Source organism: Lagopus muta, chromosome 9, assembly GCF_023343835.1.
Source record: "Lagopus muta isolate bLagMut1 chromosome 9, bLagMut1 primary, whole genome shotgun sequence".
NCBI classification, from domain to species: domain Eukaryota; kingdom Metazoa; phylum Chordata; class Aves; order Galliformes; family Phasianidae; genus Lagopus; species Lagopus muta.
In genome coordinates, this window is record NC_064441.1 from 4,724,715 (window position 1) to 4,746,198 (window position 21,484).

Genomic DNA, 21,484 nt, shown 5'->3' on the forward strand with positions numbered 1-21,484 from the left:
AAAAGCAGTGATCTTGAGGAAACCAGCAGATACATTTCACTTTATTTGTTCTTCACTTCAATAGCACGTTTGAATCGCACCTGCTAATTAGATCTTACAAGATCTTTGCCCTGCACAGGGAAAGAAGCAAACAAACAGACACATGTACGTTACTGAATGCATTTACATCAAGTATGTTGCACTTCGGGTTTTTGAACATCATAAATAAGAGAACTAATTACACCAGCTTAGAGATCAGAGCAGCTTAAGAGGCTTGTCAGGTTAATCTAACATCCTTATTTGAGAAAGTTTCTCATCAAGTTTAATCAGAGATTAGAAATATACCCATGATACAAATCCATATATACAAATTGATATTATTAGTGATTTTTATGCACCGTTACACATTTTCATTTTGCTTCTGGTTTTGAGAAATGCTCAACTCCCATTCTTTAAGAGGCTCCAGGCTGCACAAACAAAAACTTCATTTAGTTCTGTGAATATTGGCTGAAACTGCTGTGGAACTGCTAATACAATTCCCACATCCATGAAGTAGGATGGAAGTGACCGTAGGTTCATGTTATGCAGGCTTTGTCTTTAAATCTTATGACGTTAACTGTAGGAGGGGGGAGAAAAAGTCATCTTCAGAAAGTAGATGGTTGTTTAATGGAAAGGCAATGAGACAAATTTGATGAGTAACTTTTAGAAAGCAGACTTTTCACTACATTTGTGAAATAGTGCTAGAAGCATTTCTGCATCTGATCCTAAATCGTGCAAGGTGCCCTAAACTGCTTTGTGAAACTAAAGGAATGAAGGTGCTACTTACTTCCACAAAGACACTTCAGAAGACTGTAAGATTTTTCTGAATGAGGGTTATTAAAGAAATAAAGCACCACATGAACAAGTAAAGCTTTTTTTTTAACATGCATTAACCTTAATCTCTTCCTGCAGGCACCAGACCTCTGTAAAAATGCTGTTAGTGCTCTGCTTGGGTGCCTGCAGCAGTTCAGCTGGAAGCAATGCTGAACTTTCAACTCTTTGAGTGCCCGCATGGGAGAACCAAGCAGGAGGAAAGGTGAGAATGCAACTAACACTTCCTTCAAAGTTTATGCTGAATTTTAATCAAGTGTCCTGTGCAGCTACATACCAAAAGGCCTTTTTACTGCTGTAACTTTACCTCTTTTTGTATGCAACAGAAAACGCAATGCATCTTTGCAGCCATTAGGTACTAAACCATGCATGGTAAAAGCAGTCAGGGTACTTGACAGAGCTAATTAATACTGAAACAGCTCATCCAAGCTGTGCTGCCATCTTGGATGCCATGTCAAGCTGGTGATGACTTAGTAAATACATTCAATCCAGTTATACACTTACTACCACTTCTTGTGCCAAGACTTAATGTGCTTCAGTGCATGAAGGAAATATACAACCAACTCCAGGAATATATATTCCAGCCCTCCATTTCAGTTAAAAAAAAAAATACAGCAGTGATTACATTATGACTTCATAGCAGGTATTTATAACTTAGCTATAAACAAAGGCTGATCTAAAGCTCTGCAGCCTGCTCTCAGGTAATGTAGTTGCCACAGAATTGGTAAGAGTGTTAACCATTTTTTTTCCAGTATTACAACTACTATCTTTTAAAGACTGCAAGTTAATATAAATTACACCTCTTCTGACATGGTTTCCTCCAAGTGGGAAAGCCAGGAGAACCTTACTGTTACAACTCAGTGAAAAACATATTTTGATTCTTAGTCATGATCAAGCAAGTGTAGCTGTTTGCATACAGTGAGATGGACCCTGGTGCAGTCTCCTTTTCAAGATTAGTAATTTATGAATGGACAGAACTTTGGTATCTCTTTTAAAGTGTAAGTTGTACCTACTGAAGTTGTGTCTATGGGGGAGGAACAGAAGACAGATGACTTAAATCTATAAAAAAAACCTGAATACTTCTGCAGTGTTAAGGGGATATGCAGGCCAAAGTTTATTCTGATTTGAAACGTCACTTGGCTGCTCTAATTCCACCAAGCCTTGTAACAATCTAGCTTGACAAAGAATCCGGGCCACTGTTGAAACAGCTTTGGCTTGTGACCTCCACATGAACCTATGCTCAGAAATTAGTTCAGCCTGCGTGACTGAGTCTACATTGAGGCCTTGTCTCATTAGCAGCTTAATACATACAGCAACTTAACAAGGCGGTGTTTTTAGGATGCAGTGATTGAGTAAAGTCATCCTCCTATTGAAGTTATACATCAGTGAAAGCAGACTGTTCTGTATGTATCTTAAATCACAGGAGGCGGCTTGATTTACCAGGCTTTTCATTTTTCTTTTTTTCTTAGAAGAACTTTTCAGAAATAATCTCAGGACGTTGTTTTTGTTCTGATTCCCCAACAGGCAACAGCCCTCAGCTTCCTGGTCTTTCACACAAGGCAGGACAGAAATCAGTTCCCCTCCTAGGAGGACAGGCAGTCCAACAGCGCTGCCTGCAGTGGGGCAGAGCGCTCTGAGGCAGCTGCTGAAGAATGATAGACAGTTAAAAGCTGAAGGGTTTGTTCAGTGCCTGCGATTCGGTGATGTATCCCTGTGCTTCACTAATATCTATGAATTCGGCTTCACAACTCCTTTGTGAGGTAGGCAATGACTACTCCCTGTTTTGCAGGGGAAGAAAGTGAGGCACAAGGAGATTAAGTTGTTCTCCTGGGTTCCTACAGGAAGTCAGCAGTAAAGCCAACAATGAATTTAATCCTCTAGTTTAGTCACGGGACAGCCATTCTCTCTGCCTAGATACAGCGGGCACAACATTTTGATACAGCCTTCATTTCTGCAAGCAGTAAACATCCTGGAAGATAGACACAGTTATAAGTGGTTTCACTTTGCTGTTCTGCATCTCTGAATATTAAAGAATGGTTCAAACTGCAGAGATGTGCTACACAATGGCTAGATCATCTTAGCTAGCACTTCAGGTTCAGTCTACTAGGCAGAAGAGGTATAGCAGCGAAGTTCCAATCTAAGTCTCCAGTACAGATTAGAGCCCACTTCTGTTTGCTGTTTCTTTCCTTACAGGAAGCATGAAATACAATAAATGCTACTAGCACAAAAGAAAGTCAATGAACAAAGACTTCCACTATTAATTACAAACATTAGTGCAAACCACACAGCAGATTATTTTCAGCACACTCAGTATTTTCTCTAAGGAGGTCACAAAACTGAGGCTTTGAAGACTGTCAGTGTCATATTCTTAGCCAAGTAGTAAGCTTTGAGGCTCACATAATCAACCTAGATTCTGCAGCTACACACTTTATTCTTCATATTTCCATATATGATATAACGTTTTTTAATTTAAAATACTGAAAATATATTCTGTTCTGTGCTTTTATAAAATATAAGCCACTAAAAGTCCATAAAGATCGAATTCCAAAGCTGAATTATGTGTTCAGCTACGAGATTTGCTTAACATAATCTTTACTGCCCAGAAAAGCAATTTTTATTATTTTTAATTTACGAACCATTTCTCTGTGTGCCTAAAAGCCAACACCTAAATCCATTCCTGATATTCAAATGTGCTTCTCTGCTGTCAAAAGTGAGAGGGCTCAGCTTTTCTTCTCTATCAACAAGTGCTCAACACTGCTGAAAATTAGTTCTCCCTTTTTATACATATTCAGATGTAGATGTAGGTGCTTGGCTTTACCTGGCTCCTTTCTAGTTGTGGCCTTTATGCCTAATTAAGAGAGAAAGCTCAAAAGTTTTAGCTAGTTAAGAATGTGACAGGAATGCTGATCTTCTTGCTCAACATTCATGGCTGGCAAGTCATCTGAAAGGAAAAAAAGATCCTGAAGTCTGAAAAACACATCACAAAGTATTTTGCTGGGCAAGGCCAATTGAGCAGGTGAACGCTACAGTTAGTGGTCTGTGCTCTGCAGCCACCCCCCTGCTGCAGCTGAATGGATGAAATCGTAATTTGGAAAAGTGCACTTTTTCACTGATTGTTCTTTTACAAGAACAGACACCAGAGCTGAGCACAGTGTCTTCTAGAGAAGCTCTCTCCTCAGAGGTTTTCATCCAACCACTTTATATAGCTGTTTCTGGTCTGAATTCCTGCAGAGAAATCAGTAGGCCAAATCGTGAATATCATACAGCCATGAAAGCAGTCATCAAAGTGATCGAGTGTGACTTCCACACCAGCGTTCTCCAGCCGCTTGGCATACATCACCCCGTCATCTCTCAGGACATCGTTCTCACAAGTCAGAATATAAGTCTTAGGCTGCAGCTGCAAAGTCTCATTTTCAGCAAGCAGTGGGACTGCTCGCACGTCAAGCAGCGCTGGTATCTCCTGGATTATTTCTGCGTTGCCTGTGGTTTGTACTACAGGCTTGTAGTTCTTTTTGAATGATGAGGGCAGTAGGGATGTCCAATTCAGACGTCCTCTGAAAGTCAGAGCTTGCTGCACATCAAGAGCAGTGTGGTTGTTAATCAGCAGTGAGTGAGCCAAGTCATAATTACCATTGAAATAGTCTATCCAGTAGTTAATCATGACATAACGAGGAAGAACGGGCATATTCATATTCTGCTGATATGAAGGTGTATTGAAGTCAAATGCCTGAAGGACTGGGTAAATTAATGCCTGCAGTTTTGGTCTGATGATCAAATGCTCATCTTTGCTAAGCTGTGGGAAGAACGGGAAAGAATTGTGATTATAAAGAAAATAAACATTACAATATCAACCTTGAACTTCACATGAACAACCACTTGATAATTTTTAGACAAGATTCTGCTCTTACGCAGTTCCACTGGCAGATAAAGCTCTTGTTTTGTCTGAAATGCTAGCAGCCTGATCTTTTTCTTTTCTTATAATAATGATCACTCAGGACAGTTCCAGTATCCTGTTTCCAACAGAAATCAGTAGCAGATATAAAAAACAATAACGTTAAATTATTCTTCTAATACACTTTCCCAGTTAAACTATTTACAGCTGGAGGACTTACTGAGTCAATGGAGCTATCTAAACTTCTAATAGCTTTTCAAGAATTTTTCTTCCATCAATTTATCTAAATTATCTTTTTTAGCTCTTGCAAACTGCTGGCATCTGGTTTTCTCTAGCAAAGGCTTACTGTGTGCAGTAGAGCCTCTGTGTTGGACTAGAACCTACCATCTGCATTTGATTTGAGCCTACAAAGTAAATTTTTGGTACACCCTCATTCCTTTTAGTGGAAGTATCAGCAGACGCTTTTTTTCCTTCACCTTCTACTCAAGATACATAAATCTACATTGTATCTCATCTTGTCTCTTTCAGGCTCAAGAACCTTAGTGTATTTAACCTCTGCTGACACAATCTTACATCACTGATTTAAAAAGAATTCAGCATCATGGAAATGAATTATGAATGCTGTTTCCAAAACACAGCTCCATCCTGCTGATCAATCCCCAACACAAAGACTTTCAATGCCTTATTAATTTTTCCTCGCTAATTCAATACTGCAAGATTGTCATGATAATTAGTTGTCTGAGCAAGGTTGTCATGATAATTAGTTGCCTGAGCAGGCTATGTACCTTCTTATCACCAATGGTTTATGGCAATACAGAAAAACTAATAATATTTCACTCAACCATGACTGATACTATTACTTGCCCCAGGCAAGTCTTTAAAGTCTTTAATAGATTAAATTCAGATTATGCTTAACCAGAGATGCACAAAAGAAAATTTCTTAATTATGAAATGCTGCAGGAAGACAATTTAAGGCTTCATGTATTTATTGTCCTTCATTTGTATTTGGAGGAAGTAAGAACATATTTTTCTGCGATAAGCACTTGAAAATAGGAAGATAAATTAATAAGTTACGAATGTAGCGAGTTACCTACTTAGGCAAAGTTTCTCAGCAAAACGTGTTACAAGAAATCGTTTAGCTGCTTGTGCTTAAAATTTGGCCCATAAGAACTCATAACTGCAATAAGATATGGCAAGCTACTTGACTCATGCAATTGACTCATTTTTCTTCTGTAAAATGACAAGATCTGGTTTTCAATGCATAGCAGTGCTACTCTGTCTCTGACACTGGCACATCACCTTGTGATGATGCAGCACAAAGAACCTGTCAACCTATATGCATCACTGAATTAGGGGCTGTTATAGTGTAATTCATCACAGACACTGGATGTTACCTGCTGACACACAGCAGCAGCCAAATTTCCTCCTGCGCTGTCGCCAGAAATTGCAATTCGATTTGGGTCAACTGAATAGTCAGCTAAGACATCAGGCTGCAAAAAATGCTTTGTAGCACGAAGAGCATCGTGGAATTGCTCAGGAAAGCACACCTCTGGTACCAGCCTGTATCTACAAAAAAAGAAGGGAGGTAAGAGACGATTATTAGTTACTATACTTCTCTCTCCTGATCAATAAATACTAGCAGATACATCTTAGTGGCAAATGGCTATTTTATTAGGATAGATACTAGAGAAGAAAAATGAAGTGTGTAATACTTAAGCTTATGATGAACATTCTTACTCGAAAAGGTTTGTAAGGACCTATTAGATATGAAAAACACCACAATGGTACAATACTGTGCAGTGCTTTCCCAACAAAGGATTTCATCATACATTATAAAAGTGAATTACTATTAAGAACATCCTTGGCAAGGGAGTTATTCCTGTTGGCCTGTTTTTGATCTCAGCTCCCCACCTTAACTGCTGTGAAGGAGAGTGACACCCAGCAGACTCAGCTGAGACAAACACCTCAGTAGTTCTGTTTCCCAAATGTTTATTTAAGCTCAGGAGAGCTGTACCTCTGTACCAGGAAATTAACAGTAGCCAGGAAGTGAAGTAATAATGATTTGCACTAATCCAACAGACTCAATAATTATTCTCCCTTATCAAGCAGAGAGGCAGGGATATATGCAATATCCAAGTGGAGCAGCAGCAGCTGAAACCTGTGTACTGCATTTTCTGAATTCCTTAATAACAGTGTAGGGGAAATCAGTTTGTATTTACTGAATCATTTGTAGTCTGAGTGTTGTTACTGGGCCTTATGGTGCAAAGCACATCTTTCTGGTTGCAGTTTTTGTATCTTTAATGAATTTTACGTATTCTCAGCAGAGCTAATTTATAATGTTTTGAGAAAATATTTCTATTGTCAGTTTGACAGAAGTTAATGTCATTACAGTGATGTCTTTTAGTTCAAAGTGAAGAAATAATCTTGCCATTACTTCTGAAGCAAAACAAAATACTGTTTCTTGGTTCAAAGTATTTTCTTGGGAATCTAAGCTAAAAAATATAGTATATGCAAAATGAATTTTAAGCTTAATTTACATCAAGTGTTCCAAACATCAAATCTGTTCTGCTTTCAGTGAACAATATATATTACATCTGCTACAAAGTCATACGAGAGCAGCCTGAGTGAACTAGGCCTTGCAGAACTAGGTGATGTTTTGTATAGATAACAAAAGTGAGATGTGCAACTCAACCAATGAAGAAAATCTAATTAGACTTCACTAACTGAAAATAAATGCCTTGATTGAAAGATATAATGGCTAAGGAGAGATGACAAACAACTGAGGAACAGCCAGTACTATATCACCTTAAGTGAGAAAATGAGTAACTAGGGACTTTCCAATACTGGGATTGGTACTTGCCTGCTTTTTTCCTTTTTATTTTTTTTTCCTACTAATAAACAACAAAGAAGTAAAAAAGCGAACCCTTAAAGTACACTACAATGCCTACTGAGAATCAGTAACACCAACTCCATATAATTAAATTGTAATTAGATCACAGAGCTTGATATGTAATCAACTGCAAGTCGGAGCCGTGAGTAGTTCTATCAAGCGATTGGTTTTGCAGAAGAAAATATTGAAGTTGACAATAAGGGTGGGAAGAGTAGCACTCAAGTTGGAGTCATCTTGGTAATTCAGTTAGCGAGCTGAGAGGCTTGTTTACTTTGGAATTGTTCAGCTAGTGAAAAAACTAGTGCTGCTTCTCTGTTGTCTAGCACGCTGGCATTCTCCTGCTCTTGAGAGGAGTACAGGGCTGAAATGAGTTGACTTCAACAGCGGGTGCTTGAAAGAACAGCAGGGACCGCCATGCTTCACTGTGTATTTTGGTTAATGAGCAGTAAAAAATGATTTGCTCATTCTTAAGTTGCAGACATTTGCTCAGAGCGCCTTAGAAGTGGTGTTTTTTAGACAGACTTTAGGTATTTGGTTTTTTATTTATAATATACCTTCAGTTAAGGATGAAAAATTCTCTTTTGCTCCATAGGGAGTCAGAGGGATGTGGTTTGGCCTTCCTTCAGGTATATAACAAAATTGTTTTTGACAAGCATCAATAGAATTAAAACTTAAGTCAACTGAGTGATCTCAGGTTTTAGGTGCACTCCTTACTTGCAGAAACATTTGTGAGATGCACTTGAACATGTAAAATTTGCATTTCAGTGTTTTGTCCAAGCGATTAAAAATTCTACTCTTCTCCCACATTTCTGCCCTCTGAAATGACTGTCAAGAGAAACAGAAATCCAACTGAACTTTTGATTCCATTCTAATTTGTTATTCTAAAAGGATAATAATATCAGACTGGTAGAGAATTACTGTCCAAGTTTAAAGCCTTTTATACAAGTCAGTAACAAGCGAAAAGGGCAAAGCTAGAAGAACTACGTTACGTATTTCCAATACATTAAAATTATTGTAATTTATTTTAGATTACTCACTCAATTGAGACAACTACAGCATTGAGAGATTCAGCCATGATTCTGCAGAGGTTGTTATAAAGGCTCGTTCCTGAAACAAAAGGACATAGCATTAGGTACATGCAAGTCTATTTATGGTAGTATTTCACAAAGCTGCACCTAACTGTCTTAGTTTCAGCAGGGATGGAGTTGTTTCCTTCAGGGTGTCTGGTATGGTGCTATGGTTTTGGTTCTAGGAAAAAATCCAAATGTTGACAACACAGCAATTCTTATAGTTGCTGCTAAGCAGTGCTCTACAGAGCCAAGGACATTTTCAGTGAAGGGCCCAAGGAGCTGGGAGGGAACTGAATTAGGACACCTGACTAAAAGTGGCCAAAGGGCCATCCTACCCCTCAGGGCACTGTGAGGAAGGAGTTTTGAATGGCTGGGAGGTCGTCTCTCTTCCAATGCTCACAGGCTAGCTGGGGGCACTGGTTGATGGCTGGTAAGCAATTGCTTGTGCTTCATTTGTTACATGCATTTATAAATATGTGTTTATATACGTATAAAAATTATTATCCTTTCCTCTATCTTAGTAAATAATTTTATCTTAACCCCTACTTTTTTTTTTTTTTTTTTTTTTTTTTTTTTTTTTTTAATTCTCTCCCCCATCCCACTGGGGAAGGAGAGTGAGTGAAGGACTGTGTGGTGGTGTGGTGCTCAGGCAGCCGCCGGCTTAAACCACAACAGAAAGCCTTCTCAGAAAACATAAAGACTTCTAACAAACAGAAGTAAATTACATCAGCTTAAACCAGATGATGTTCCAAATGTACGTTTTAGCAGAAAGCACACAATTCACTCCATGAGAAGTCCTGCAGTCTGATGGTTTTTTTCCCCTCATCTGTTTGTTGGTGACTTGGGGCTTGTCATTTCACCCATCAGTTCTCACAACAGGACAAAATTCAAGGTACCTGGTGGCCTGGGGCCACTGCATCCGGAAACAGTTGTTACCATATGAGTCACTGATTTTTGTTCATTTTATTGCAGCGTGTATTGCTTTGATTCAAATGAGCTGCCCTATTAATGTCAAGTGAACTACGTGAACTACTTATTTATCAGAGAATTAATCCTGTCTGTCAGTGGACTGATTTTCCTTAATTTTATTCCTTTCTAATTTCTTAATAATGGATTCCTGGTACTATAAAATATACTAGGACACTAAGTGTTTTATAAAGTATTTAGCCTTAGAATTTAGTATTTAGCTGTAACATTTATGCCATTAATTTCTGAATCTTGGACTTGAGGATAGCTGAGTTACAGCATCCAAACAAAGCACTGTAATTTAATGTGAACTATTTGTACAGCAAGTCTTATGCCAACTGTTACAGAACAAATGATATGGGCAGGACTCTAACAAATATCTCTTATGTAGGCCTAAGAAAAATCATTTCAAAGCTCAATTTCTCTGTGAGAAGAGGAGTGACCAGATTTTGAACTTATTTAGGACACTAAATTTCACTTAAGTTGTGGTATAGGTGGCTTATACATACAGTCTTAATGCAATCAGTACAATCTTGCATATTTTAGAACACTTCAGAAAAGCCCACTGAATTTTTCCTCTTTAGAGATGAATCTATGTATGCTTCACAACGCATCAGGGTTATGAAGCCTTCATGTTGTCCCAGAAGCAATGGGGAAGGACAAAGACTCCTACCTGTTCTTGATCTTTGCCTTGGAGCAGCTGTGAGAACTGCAAGCCCCTACTTTTTCCAAGGCTTTTCTCCTGCTGTGAGATGTGGAAGGATCTGTGCTTAGCTTATTGTTGCCTACAGCTATACCTTACTACAATTAACTTGGAAGTCACAAACATCAGAGAAAGTCGGTGCTGTAAATTTTCAAGGTAGTTTCTGCTCATGATCACAATAGATTCCATAAGAGAGGGAGTAGGGAACCCATCTCTACCCATATCCTTGGTCATGCTGTTTTCTGGGATCAGCAGTATGTATTCCCAAATACACACTATTGGAAACCAAACATTAGTAATGCCCTTGCATGTAATTTTGTTCAGTCCACTCTTTTGAGTAATTGTTTGTTTTGTATATTGTGTAATTTGTCCTGTCGTGATGTTACAAAATTAATCTATTGGTTCTTTTCCAGTTCACATCCTGATAAGATATATATTTTTCCAGTGCACCCATTGTATATTTTTATCATGATTCCTTACATCTGCTGTGCCAGAATGCAGATGGTGACTACTGAATTCAGGTATGTCTCTGCAAAATCATCATCTCCTGGCAGAAAAACAGCCTTTGGTTTCTGCTGCTGGGAGGAAACCACCCCAGAATCCCATTTAGTTACCAGCAGACACGTACTTGCACTTGCCAAGGCCCAGCCGCCTCCGTGGATGTAAACAACACTGCGCTTCAGCGGTTCATCTTGCTTTGCAGGAGGTTCAAACACTCTGACTTCCACACCATCAAAAACAACATCCGTTATGTTAATGGGCTCAGAAGAGACAGACTTCAGCTTGTCAAATGTACAAATCAAATAATTCAGAACTATCAAGTGATGGCTGAGTTTCAGATAGTGAATCAAGTGACACTTTGGGGAGGGAAAAAGAAAAAGGTTAGTTACTTCATATATACATATATATATGTATAAAATGATGCTGCATTGATGCAACCATCTTCAAAAGGCAGCTTCTGTATGAAAACATATCTAAATTCTTAGCATATTCATCAGAAAATGAATGATTATCAAAACTTGTAATGTTTTTAAAGCTGTATTAGAACAAAACTCTGGCAACAAAAGACGTTCCTGCCGCTGAATGACACCTCCGAAAGGGACAAACCTGACTGACCAGCAGATTCCACTTTTCTACTTGCAAAGCTTCTCAGATCGGTGCCAGTAGAGGGCAATACCACACAGTCAACATTTTTTGTGGTGTTGAGGTAGGAAATATGCAAACTATTTCTCTTATTCCACCCCAAAGCGTAAGTCTTTCCATTTCCAAATTAAGTTCTCAGTGATTGCAAAGGCATCTGCAAACAGGAACAGTCTCAAAGGAATGCAGTGCTTATTTACTGGCTCACCCTGTATTTGCCCACTGAATTGGAAAAGATGTGAAATGCTATTGAAGAGCTGTGGCAGATTTGTGATTTCTTCCCCAGGGACTCAAGCGTGTTACTTCTTCTGTGTGGGTGTATAAAACATTAAGAAAATAAAGAAAGATCTCAACTTTCTGTCCCATTCTGGTAGAAGGATGGATTTTATCCCTTCTGAAAATCCAGGATTTTCTTTTTCACTTTCCCCTAAATAAACCTGTTTCTCTAAGCAGATAATCCTGGGATCTAAGGCACTCCTTCAGCCTCAATGCTCATGACCTGCTCCCCATGTACAGCTTGTCAATCCATAACCACTTCAACTGTTTCAATTCTGCTGTTGTCACCAGTACAGTGCAAGCCTGCTAGCATGAATTAAACGAGTTCAGTACCAGGAGAGGGAGAGAATGGTCATTCAGGTACCAGTCTAACAGCATTAATACTGCAAACAACACATAGTTGCTGTAGCATAACCTGTACAAAAACTACGTGGAAGCCAAGTGAGTTTCTGTGTGATAAATGTGATTTTCCAAGTGAGAGTTTTACAGTCTCTTTCTGACTTACATGTTCACAAAGAGAGAGATTTCATTTTCTTTCTTTGATTTTCTTTACTATCCTTCTGCACTACCATTTTCCAGTTACTTTCAGTGCAGTATCTCTGTTAGGGAATTCTTCTCAAAGAGAAGGGATAGCTAACAGAGGAACACCACTGCTGTCAACACATCCTCCAGAGGAAAAGCAAATTTTGAAGCACCTCCTATCAACTGAGAGACTTCATCCATTCAGCAATATTTATGCCAAAAAGGATCTGCTCCCTTGGTGGAGTGCTCTGCAGCCACTGTCCTTACACATGGCTTTTAAATCCACTATGGTTAGTTTAAATGTAAACAAACAAATGCACATGACTCAGCTTTCAGTAGATGCTGTGTGAAAAAGACCCTGAGGCAGCCCCGGTTCCACTGCAGATTCCTGTGGAAAGCGACAGACTGAGATTTTTCCCAGAAGGGTCTCTGACTGCCAAGTCCAATGGAGTGGTAATGTGAGTAATGTGGTGTAATGCAAGTGGAGAGAGAGAAACCCATTTCCAAAACAAAAATTTACAGAAGTTACTTTCTTTTCCTGCTTGGCTTGGTTACCCTGCTGAAATAGTTTGGTGAGGAACCAAATCTTGGTATGTTTGCTGCTTTGTTGATGGGTTATCATTTCTGCATACTTGAGGTCTTTCCTCTGGGAGTAAAAAAAAAACAAGCACCCACCCAGTGGGCAGAAATGTTGGATTCACAAGACTGTATTTTTGAATGTCAGATCATGCTTTTCCCACACTGTTTCTTAAAAATTTCCATAGGAAAACACCATTCAAGCTTCAAACTTGAAGAGCAATACACCTATTAATAAGTTGCCATTCAATTTATTGGGCTGCCACTGATTCACCCAGCAAAATGATCTTCTGCATGCCCCATAGAGGTTCCCAGGGGAGGTAACTAATGGCAAATACTGCCAGGCAAAAAAAAATAATTCTTGTAGATTTTTTTCAGTGCTGCTAAAGGCTATTTATCCACATTCTTTGTAGACAGGATTACCACATGTTCCCTGGAATCAGAGATGTTTTCTTTTCAAGGCTAGTTGCAGCTGTTTACTGAGAAGTGTTTTGCCCTGGTTTTTTTAAACCACAGAACACCATGGCCCTCTGCAGGTTTATCAGTTGCTTTCATGCCTTTTTCCTGCAATAGGCCACTCTTTCCAAGAACCAAAAATAGAATTGAATAACATGGAAGAGATGCCTCGTACACCAAGGCACAAGAGGAACAGTAATAGTTCTTTTATGTTTACCTTGTCAGGTTTCTCTGCCCAGGACTTATAAGCACATTCTTTGGAAATGTATCTAATCAGTCAATTTGGTTGTTATTTACAACAATCAGGATTGTGCTTTTTGCTGGCAAAGAGCTAGCCTTGTCCAGAGTTCCTGCAAACAAAATTCTTATGTAAGATATATCCGTAGTATCTTGTGTGTATATGTTTGTATTTAATGGTTGGCTGAATCTCATCTAGGACTGTGTTGCAGCCACAGTCATAGAATCACAGAATATCCTGAGTTGGAAGAGACCCATAAGGATCACTGACTCCAACTCCTGGCTCCAGACAGGATCACCTCAAATTCTAACCACATAAACACTTTCATTTTCTAAACAGGTAACCTGAAGAAATGTGGCTGGTAAACTTCATGAGGATGACTAATGGAGCTGAACTTCATCAGGATGACTAATGGAGCTGATGCACCCAGTGAGCTTAGCTGCTGTGGAGCAGGACACACTTGCACGGGCAGGAGGACGAGCAGGGCAAATGTGAGTACCTTACTGGTGTTTGGGCCAGTTCAGCAAATAGCCACTGTACACACATTACTTACTTGCAATCTATCACCCAGTTCTGATTGCAGCTTTTCATTTTAGGATTGTTGGCACTCCAATCTATAGCTGTTTTGGTAGTGGTGTGATTTATGCTCACTGTTGCACATGCCAACTCTCCAACAAATCCAGGTAACTTCCACAGCAACCATCTTGTCTTTTTACCAGGATGTCTTCCTAGCCAGGATTATGAGAAATGACAACCCAAAAAACTAAGCTGTTTAAGATCGCAACTGTCTTCCTCATAGCAAATTCTTTGATGAGAGATATCAAATAGTGAGAGATGTTTTAACTTCATGCAGGAGAAAACTGTCAAGAAGTGAAGGAGGAGTTAGGGTTGTGATTAAAAACAAAACAAAACAAAACAACCTCAAAGAACAGTTTTCAAGAAAGGCACCAAAATCTCAGTATCTGCCCCTAAATTGGTAGAACTGGTGGTTCGTCAGGGTTGCTTGGAATCCCAAGAGATCACTGTGATTATGCTTTACCCCTCTTTCACAGACTTGTACTCTATGTCAGTCATGTACTTTCTATTACCAAAAAACAACAACAACAAAAAAAAACGAAACAGAAAAGGTGCATTTCTGTTGCTAATTTCTAAGTTTCTAATAATCTCAAACAACACGGAGCACATCAGGATTGAGGTGACACTGTCCTAAGGGCAACGTGAACTATCCAACTTCACAAATCTCTGACCTTTAGCCTTGAAATTACAGCAGCAGGTTGCATTCAGATGGCACACAAAGGCAGCATGCCAAGCTGAATACATCAGCTGCTTCCTTCACTGCCCTCGCAGCAGTGAGGTGCCAGGTTCTGCTCTGACCTTAGCTGAGATCAGGAACTGGGAGTTAGCTTGTGCTGTTTGTCTTTTCACACGAGTCACTGTTCAGCACTGAGCCAAGTCTCATGTGTGACTCACCGAGTAATGATGCTGACACTGGGCGGCTGAACCTCTTAAGACTTAATTTCCTACCTTCAGAAGATGCTGCTGCTCCTGAATGACATTATCCTCAGTTCAGGCGTCATTTTGCAAAACACACTGCTGTAACATTACAGTCCAAAATGCCAACTACAGTATCTGTAGACAGTGAGAGACTAGCAAAAAAAAAATAAACAGGCTCATTTCCCCATCTTGCTGCGTGCAGAACATATTGGTCTGACTGCATTTCAGGAAGTTTATCCCATCTAAAGGTTAACCTCTATTTTCTTTCATTTTACAGAGCCATTTCGTAGAACAGGTGCATTACTGCACAGTACCCAACATGTACTTTTGAAAACTGTTATACAGGGAGTCCTCAAGGACTCAAAGATAAGTGCTCTAATTTCCTTTATAACTGGAAGGAAACCAAAAAGGTTGTTTTACAGTTTATCAACTGGGAGAAGCTCTATTATTTTTTCATTGTAAAGTTTCATTCTTACACCTATTCATCCACGATGAACTGCTTTTAGACCAAATTGCCAGTAACTGTTTTCTCTACTGCAAACAGGACTTGCAGTGTATCTGTTCCTACTCATATGCAACATCTAAGACCACAGTGGATTACTGTAAACCAATTTGCAAGACTGTGTCCTTACATGCAAAAATATCAGCTTACTTGGATGGCCACAACTATGATTTACATCTCTCCATATATGGGTAGGTAGATTAAATATTAAAATGTTAGATGGAACTAATTACTGTTTACTCTACTCCTGAATGTTGATGCCCCATGCCCTAGATTTTATTCTAAGAGGAAGCAAGTGGCAGAGCAGCATAAAAGCATTTCTTAGCTGATGAGAAGTACAAGGATACTTTTCTCCCCTCTACAGCTGCCTAAATTCTTCCACAGATGCCTGCCTGACAGCTTGGATGCCAACATGTTTGTCCTTCCAAACCTGTTAGCAGCAGTGCCAGTTAAAAAATATATTAAAAAGAAATAATAAAAAAAATCCTTTCTTCCTTTCTATGCATCAGAATAGCAAGTACCTTGATAGTGTGGTTCAGAAATAACTTAGGGCTTATTAAATAAACATATGCTGCTCTCTCTACTCCAAGAAGGGAGAATGGTAATGAAAAGGAGAGATGTCTCTATCAATCCTGCTGTTAACAGCATAATTATGAAATGTTGCTTTAGGCCCTTCTTGACAGATACCATGTAAAACAATTCTGATGGTTTAATTTATTGCTCAGTCCTGTAATTCTGAGTAGCTTTCTGTGGCTGTCCAAATTTCAGTGAAGCTGAGTTCTGACAGTCTTACATACATGTGTTCACTGTCTTTCATTTCTGACCAAAAACTTCTGTGTAACATTGCAGTTTTCTATACAACTGTGGCCAAGTCCCATTTTGAGATAGATGAGAATGATTATCCTCATTCTAAGCTAATGCACCACTTTGTTAATAACACGAGGCTGAAGATTCTGATTTCATTCTGAAAGCAGCACAGCATACTACGCTCAGCACAGGAATAGGGCTCTGAACATCCAGCTCTAGTATTTGCAGAGACCTCAAATAAGGCACTCTGCATTTCCCCAAAGTAAGATTAGGACAATGGCATCAGCTCCCTTTTGTAATATGTTGTGAAACCTACTTATGAACACTGCCCTATAAGCATTGTGCATTTTTAGCCACGTGACAATACATAAACACTTGGGTTTTGCTCTGATTCAGAGCACTGAGTCAGTCCCAAGCCTGTAAAGGAATTTTATTAGCTGCCTGAGACAAAACTCTACACAGAAATGCAGCACCTTATAATCAGTACACTGAAAAGCAGTGCCAGCTTCGGTATGTTTTATTGGTAGTGCTTATAAAAGGAGTGAGAAACCAAGCACATTATCCCAAACAAGAACTTGTCATGCTCGATTGTCAGAGTCAGCACAAATCTATTTCAGAATAGGGAAACAACTGTATTTAGAGCACATAAAGTTTGTTTCATGCTTTGGAATGAGGGATTTTAGTGTACTTCGGAGGTTTTAAAATAAAAATCACTTAGAAACGTACTTCTGCCTGGCTATCAAACCTACAAAGGAAAGTCATAAATAGCAAGCTGAGAATACATTCAGAAGTAGGTGAAAGTTCAATGGTCACATTTAGAGCATCGTTAAATCATTCGGTCTCGCAACCTCCAGTAGACAAAGAAAAGGGAATCTCAGCTCTACAGAAGGACATATACTTGATTTTATATACACACACTAAAGCTGTCTACCACAGTAAGTACTCAGGCTTAACTTCTACAATCTCAGCTTCAGTTCACACAGATCATTCTTAATGGCAGTCACTTACTGCTGACTTTGTGCAACCTCTCAGTGTTGGAAAGACTTCTGAACACTTAGATAGCACCTCATTTTGCTCTCTCTGGAAAGAAAACCCCAAAGTTTACCTGTTCTGTGGTTCGGGGCACTGCTAATGCCTCACTGATGCTTTACGGATCTGTCTGAAAGCTACTCAGTCCTTCCTATGCTTTGTAAGCTGCCTGTGGCTGATATTTAATAAATTTTCCTTGCTATATGTAATCATATTTCTAAGGCCACAGATAGGAACAACTGTCTAACAAGTTACCACTTTCCCCTAACAGAGATGGAGGCAGATGTGGGCACCTCAGTGCTGCCAGTTTGCTCCAACTGCCACCAGTGCAGGTTGTGTTCTGCCAGCTCCTCTGGGAGGAAGACCTCTGGGATACCCCAGAAGGGATGGGATTGCCTTTGGCCTCCAACCTAGAGACATTGAGACTCATTCAGCTATGCCTTGCAAACCACAAGCAAACAGCATGTGTACGTATGCCAACAGCAGTATACATATATAGAGTTAGTCATGATTTTCTAAAGATAGGTCTCCTTCAGCTAGAGGTTATGGACTTGATTCAGGTGTTACTGGAAGAAAGGTTACCATGTATTCTGCAGGCAGGACGCTGTGACCATTGCAGCCCTTCCAATTATTAAACTTCCAGCTCCACTGTAAAGGTATGTATTGTTTTTTGTTACCAGCACAAAGCAACTGCATGTCAAGCCACAGCTTTTTAAAGGAAAACATGCTGTTGTAGGCTATGTCTACACAATTTACCTGTCATAGCAGTATCATTTCTTTAAGGGAGAGTATATAAGCAAAAAGCTTTATTCTTTCACATCCCAACTGGCTCAGCTGAGTGGCCTATTGAAAATCAAATAATCATCTGAGTTGGAAAGAACCTTTAGAGGTCATCTAGTCCAACAACCCTGTGATGAACAGGAACATTTAAAGTTTGATTCTACATCTAGTCCCAACTCTGACTGCAAAAGTGGCAGCCAGAGAGGCTATTCAGGGAGAGTATGCAAGCCTGGACACTGTCATCCTGCTTCCGCAATTACTGTTAGGTATATAGAAGATACCTTCCCACCAGGTCCTCCTGGTATCTGTTTATGAGCCCTCTGCCCATGAATTCATTCTTTCTGAATCTGCTGATGCTCTCAACATGCAAGCTGTTGAAGGTTTTAGGGACAACATAATGAACTGGAATGCTGCTAGGAAAAAAGACTGAAATACTTTGATGCAGACAGTACCCTAAATCAGGCGTGCCCACAGCTGATCAGTCCTTGTCAAAGATCAGACCAGCCTAGCAGAAAACCAAGCTCATAGCTGAAGCCATCATCAGAAGCCCGTGATCTCTTTCTTTCATGCCAGCACACACATTGTGAGAGAAAGTGAGGGAGAGATCATAAAGCAACAAAACAATCGTGTCTTATAGCAAAAACAGCTATTCTGAAAGGGTTTTGTTGACTAATACAGTTTCAAACACAGGCCGCGTGATTTCGACATTTGAAATAGTTTTCCTATGTCTTCTTTCCTTAAGGCATCAGCGCATGGAAGTAGAAGCCATTAATTATTTTGACCTAAAGCCCCCGGGTCGGAAAACAGCTTGCAGCACACAGGAAGCCCTCCATCACAAAGCCAGCAGGGCGGCTGGATGCCAGCGGTGAACGATCGCCCGACTGCCCGACCCGGCCTCGCCCCCTACGCGGCCGGGGGACGCGGCAGCGAGCTCTCCTCCCGGGCAGGCCGGGTACCGCAGCACGGCCCGCGATGCCGGCGACGGGCTCTGACGGCGTTTCCTTACCGTCTGCTGCACCGCCCGGAAAGTGGCATCCAGCAGCATCAGCTTCCACGAGTCCGACACGGTGCCGGGCAGCGGCAGGTAGATGTAATAGGCGGCCAGGGCGCCCAGCGCCGCCAGCAGCACCCAGGCGGCCCGCATCGCCCCGCGGGGAGCGGCCTCCGCCGGAGGAACTCCCGGCGCTTCCGCGCCCGCCGCCCCGAGCCGCCGCCTGCGTGTGCGGGAGCGCGGGGTGGCGGCGGGGCCTTTCTCCGTGCCCGCGCAGCCGCCGCCCCGCCCGAGACCCGCCCGCCCTCTGGGGAGGCCGCGCCGCGGAGCTCCGCTGCCCGGGGCCGCCCCGCCGCATCCCCGCCCCGAGCTCCGGCCGTGCTCCGCGGGACCGCGGCGGTCCCGGCCGCGCACGACGTCTTTGTCGGGGAGCACCTGTATTTTAGGCAGGAGAAACGGAGCCTGCGTTTTTAAACGGAGACGGATTTATTATGATGATTTATGTAATTTTATTTTGAAGTGGGATTTTTTTCTTCCCGAGTTCAGTAACAGATTCTGGTTTAACGCAGAGCCATTTGTAGGGAAGACAAATTCTTCTGAATGGGTCTTTTTCACCCCCATAAGTGCTTTCATGTCAGGTACGAATCCTCGTGTTGCACCGTGCAGGAAACAAATTCTACAGAATTCAGTCTGGGCATAAAATAAATGCCTACTTGAAGCTTAGTCATAGAGCAAATGTAAATATTTATTTAGATAACCAAAGTCATGCATGTAATCCAAAGAAGGAGCATCAGTTTTAACTGTTAACATTGCTTTTAAAAACTAATTTATAACACTAAAAAGCCACTTGGGAATTTAATAGGGTGCAGGAAAGGATGAGCTTCCTTTAACAACTGACAAGAAGCAGCAATAAAGGAAAAAGATGTTCCTAAAAAGTAGAAGGTCAGCCTGTAGGCCAGCTTTACTGAAACTAAAGTAGAGCGTCACTGATTCTAAATGCAGCAGAAGAAACTTTTTGGAATTTGTAAGGAAGAATCTCAAATATCCTTCAACTTCAACAACAGTGGATTGAATTTCTATAAGGTCCACCTACCGTTTTAAGTAAACTGCAGATAAGAGAAGGCTGTTAGGAAAACAACTGCCAAGAAAGCAGTGTGAGATTCCTGAGGTCTCAAGGCTCTGAGCCGTTCTTTTCAGTACTGTGCAGTGCTCACACTTACATCTCTTGTCTTTCTCCCCTGCTTGGCATACTCCCATTCCCTTTCTTTCTAGGACATCTGTCCCCTCAGCTCCGCATCCAAGACCCTTGAACAGCCTTTGTCAAATCTATGTCTTGTCCTCCTTTCTTGTCTACTTACCTATTAGAAAACAGGTTTTTGTGTTTCTCATGCTCCAAGTGACCCCCACACATCTCCCTCCTCTCTCGCTTTTTGGAAACTATTGCTCTTGCTAGATGGAACAAATATATCCAGTGGAATTTATGTTCATGGCAGTTAGTTGAAAACATAGAACGCTTTAGTCTGAGAAAGATTCCTTTCTTTAAAAACAATGGCAAAAATGAAATAAATTTCAACCGAAATCCAACTGCTTACAATTTTTCTAGTGGACGGGCAGTCAGTCTGCATAAACTCACACCCTGAAGCCAAGAACCAGCAAGAGCTCACCAAGAAACCCAAACAATTGCAGCACACCCAGCTCACAACCACACAGGGCACTGATGTTCCCTTCAGGCCTCTTGGCGTTACAACAGCTTTTCTCTTGCGGCTGTATGGCTTCTTCCAGAAGGTGTTACATCACTGCTCCCATGGAGATTATGTGATCAGACTCAGTGAGTGATTTAATCTCCTGGAATTTTCTTCCTGTGAGTTTTATTGCAAGGAGAGACTCTTTAACTATTGAATAAATGTTATATTCATGGGTTATTGATATCTAGATAACTGGAAGGAACAGCAGGTTTCAGCTGCTCACTACATTCTGCGCGACCAAAAAACAAACAAACAAAAAAAAGGTGCTTGTATTTTAGAGCCTTTTATAAAGAAAAGCACTGAGATTTCTAAATGTCAGATGTAGAAGACATAGTAATTATTTGGTCATCAGGTCTGATCTCAGCTTTGGTGAGAATAAAAGTGTTTTATTAAAATAATTCTTAACTATTTAAGCGATTCACCAAAAATTTGGCTCTCGGTCCCAGGAAGGATGGCTTAAGAGGTTCAATTAGAATGCTCTTGTTGCTTTATGAGACTGTGACCTTAGATTTTCAAACATGTTCAAAAAATCGGTCCATCCATCCGCTCTTCACGTGA

The 21,484-nt window shown here is 40.6% G+C and overlaps 1 protein-coding gene across 1 annotated transcript; it reads right to left on the reverse strand.

Annotated features, from left to right (window-relative positions):
- Positions 1-13: 13 nt before the first annotated feature.
- On the reverse strand, positions 14-19,449 carry NCEH1 (neutral cholesterol ester hydrolase 1). Its single transcript, XM_048954882.1, has 5 exons — positions 19,197-19,449; positions 10,999-11,227; positions 8,669-8,738; positions 6,136-6,307; positions 14-4,642 (listed from the first exon to the last, which is right to left on the reverse strand). Exons 1-5 carry the CDS (start codon positions 19,332-19,334, stop codon positions 4,025-4,027), a joined length of 1,227 nt encoding a protein of 408 aa, XP_048810839.1. The 5' UTR covers positions 19,335-19,449; the 3' UTR covers positions 14-4,024.
- Positions 19,450-21,484: the final 2,035 nt, after the last annotated feature.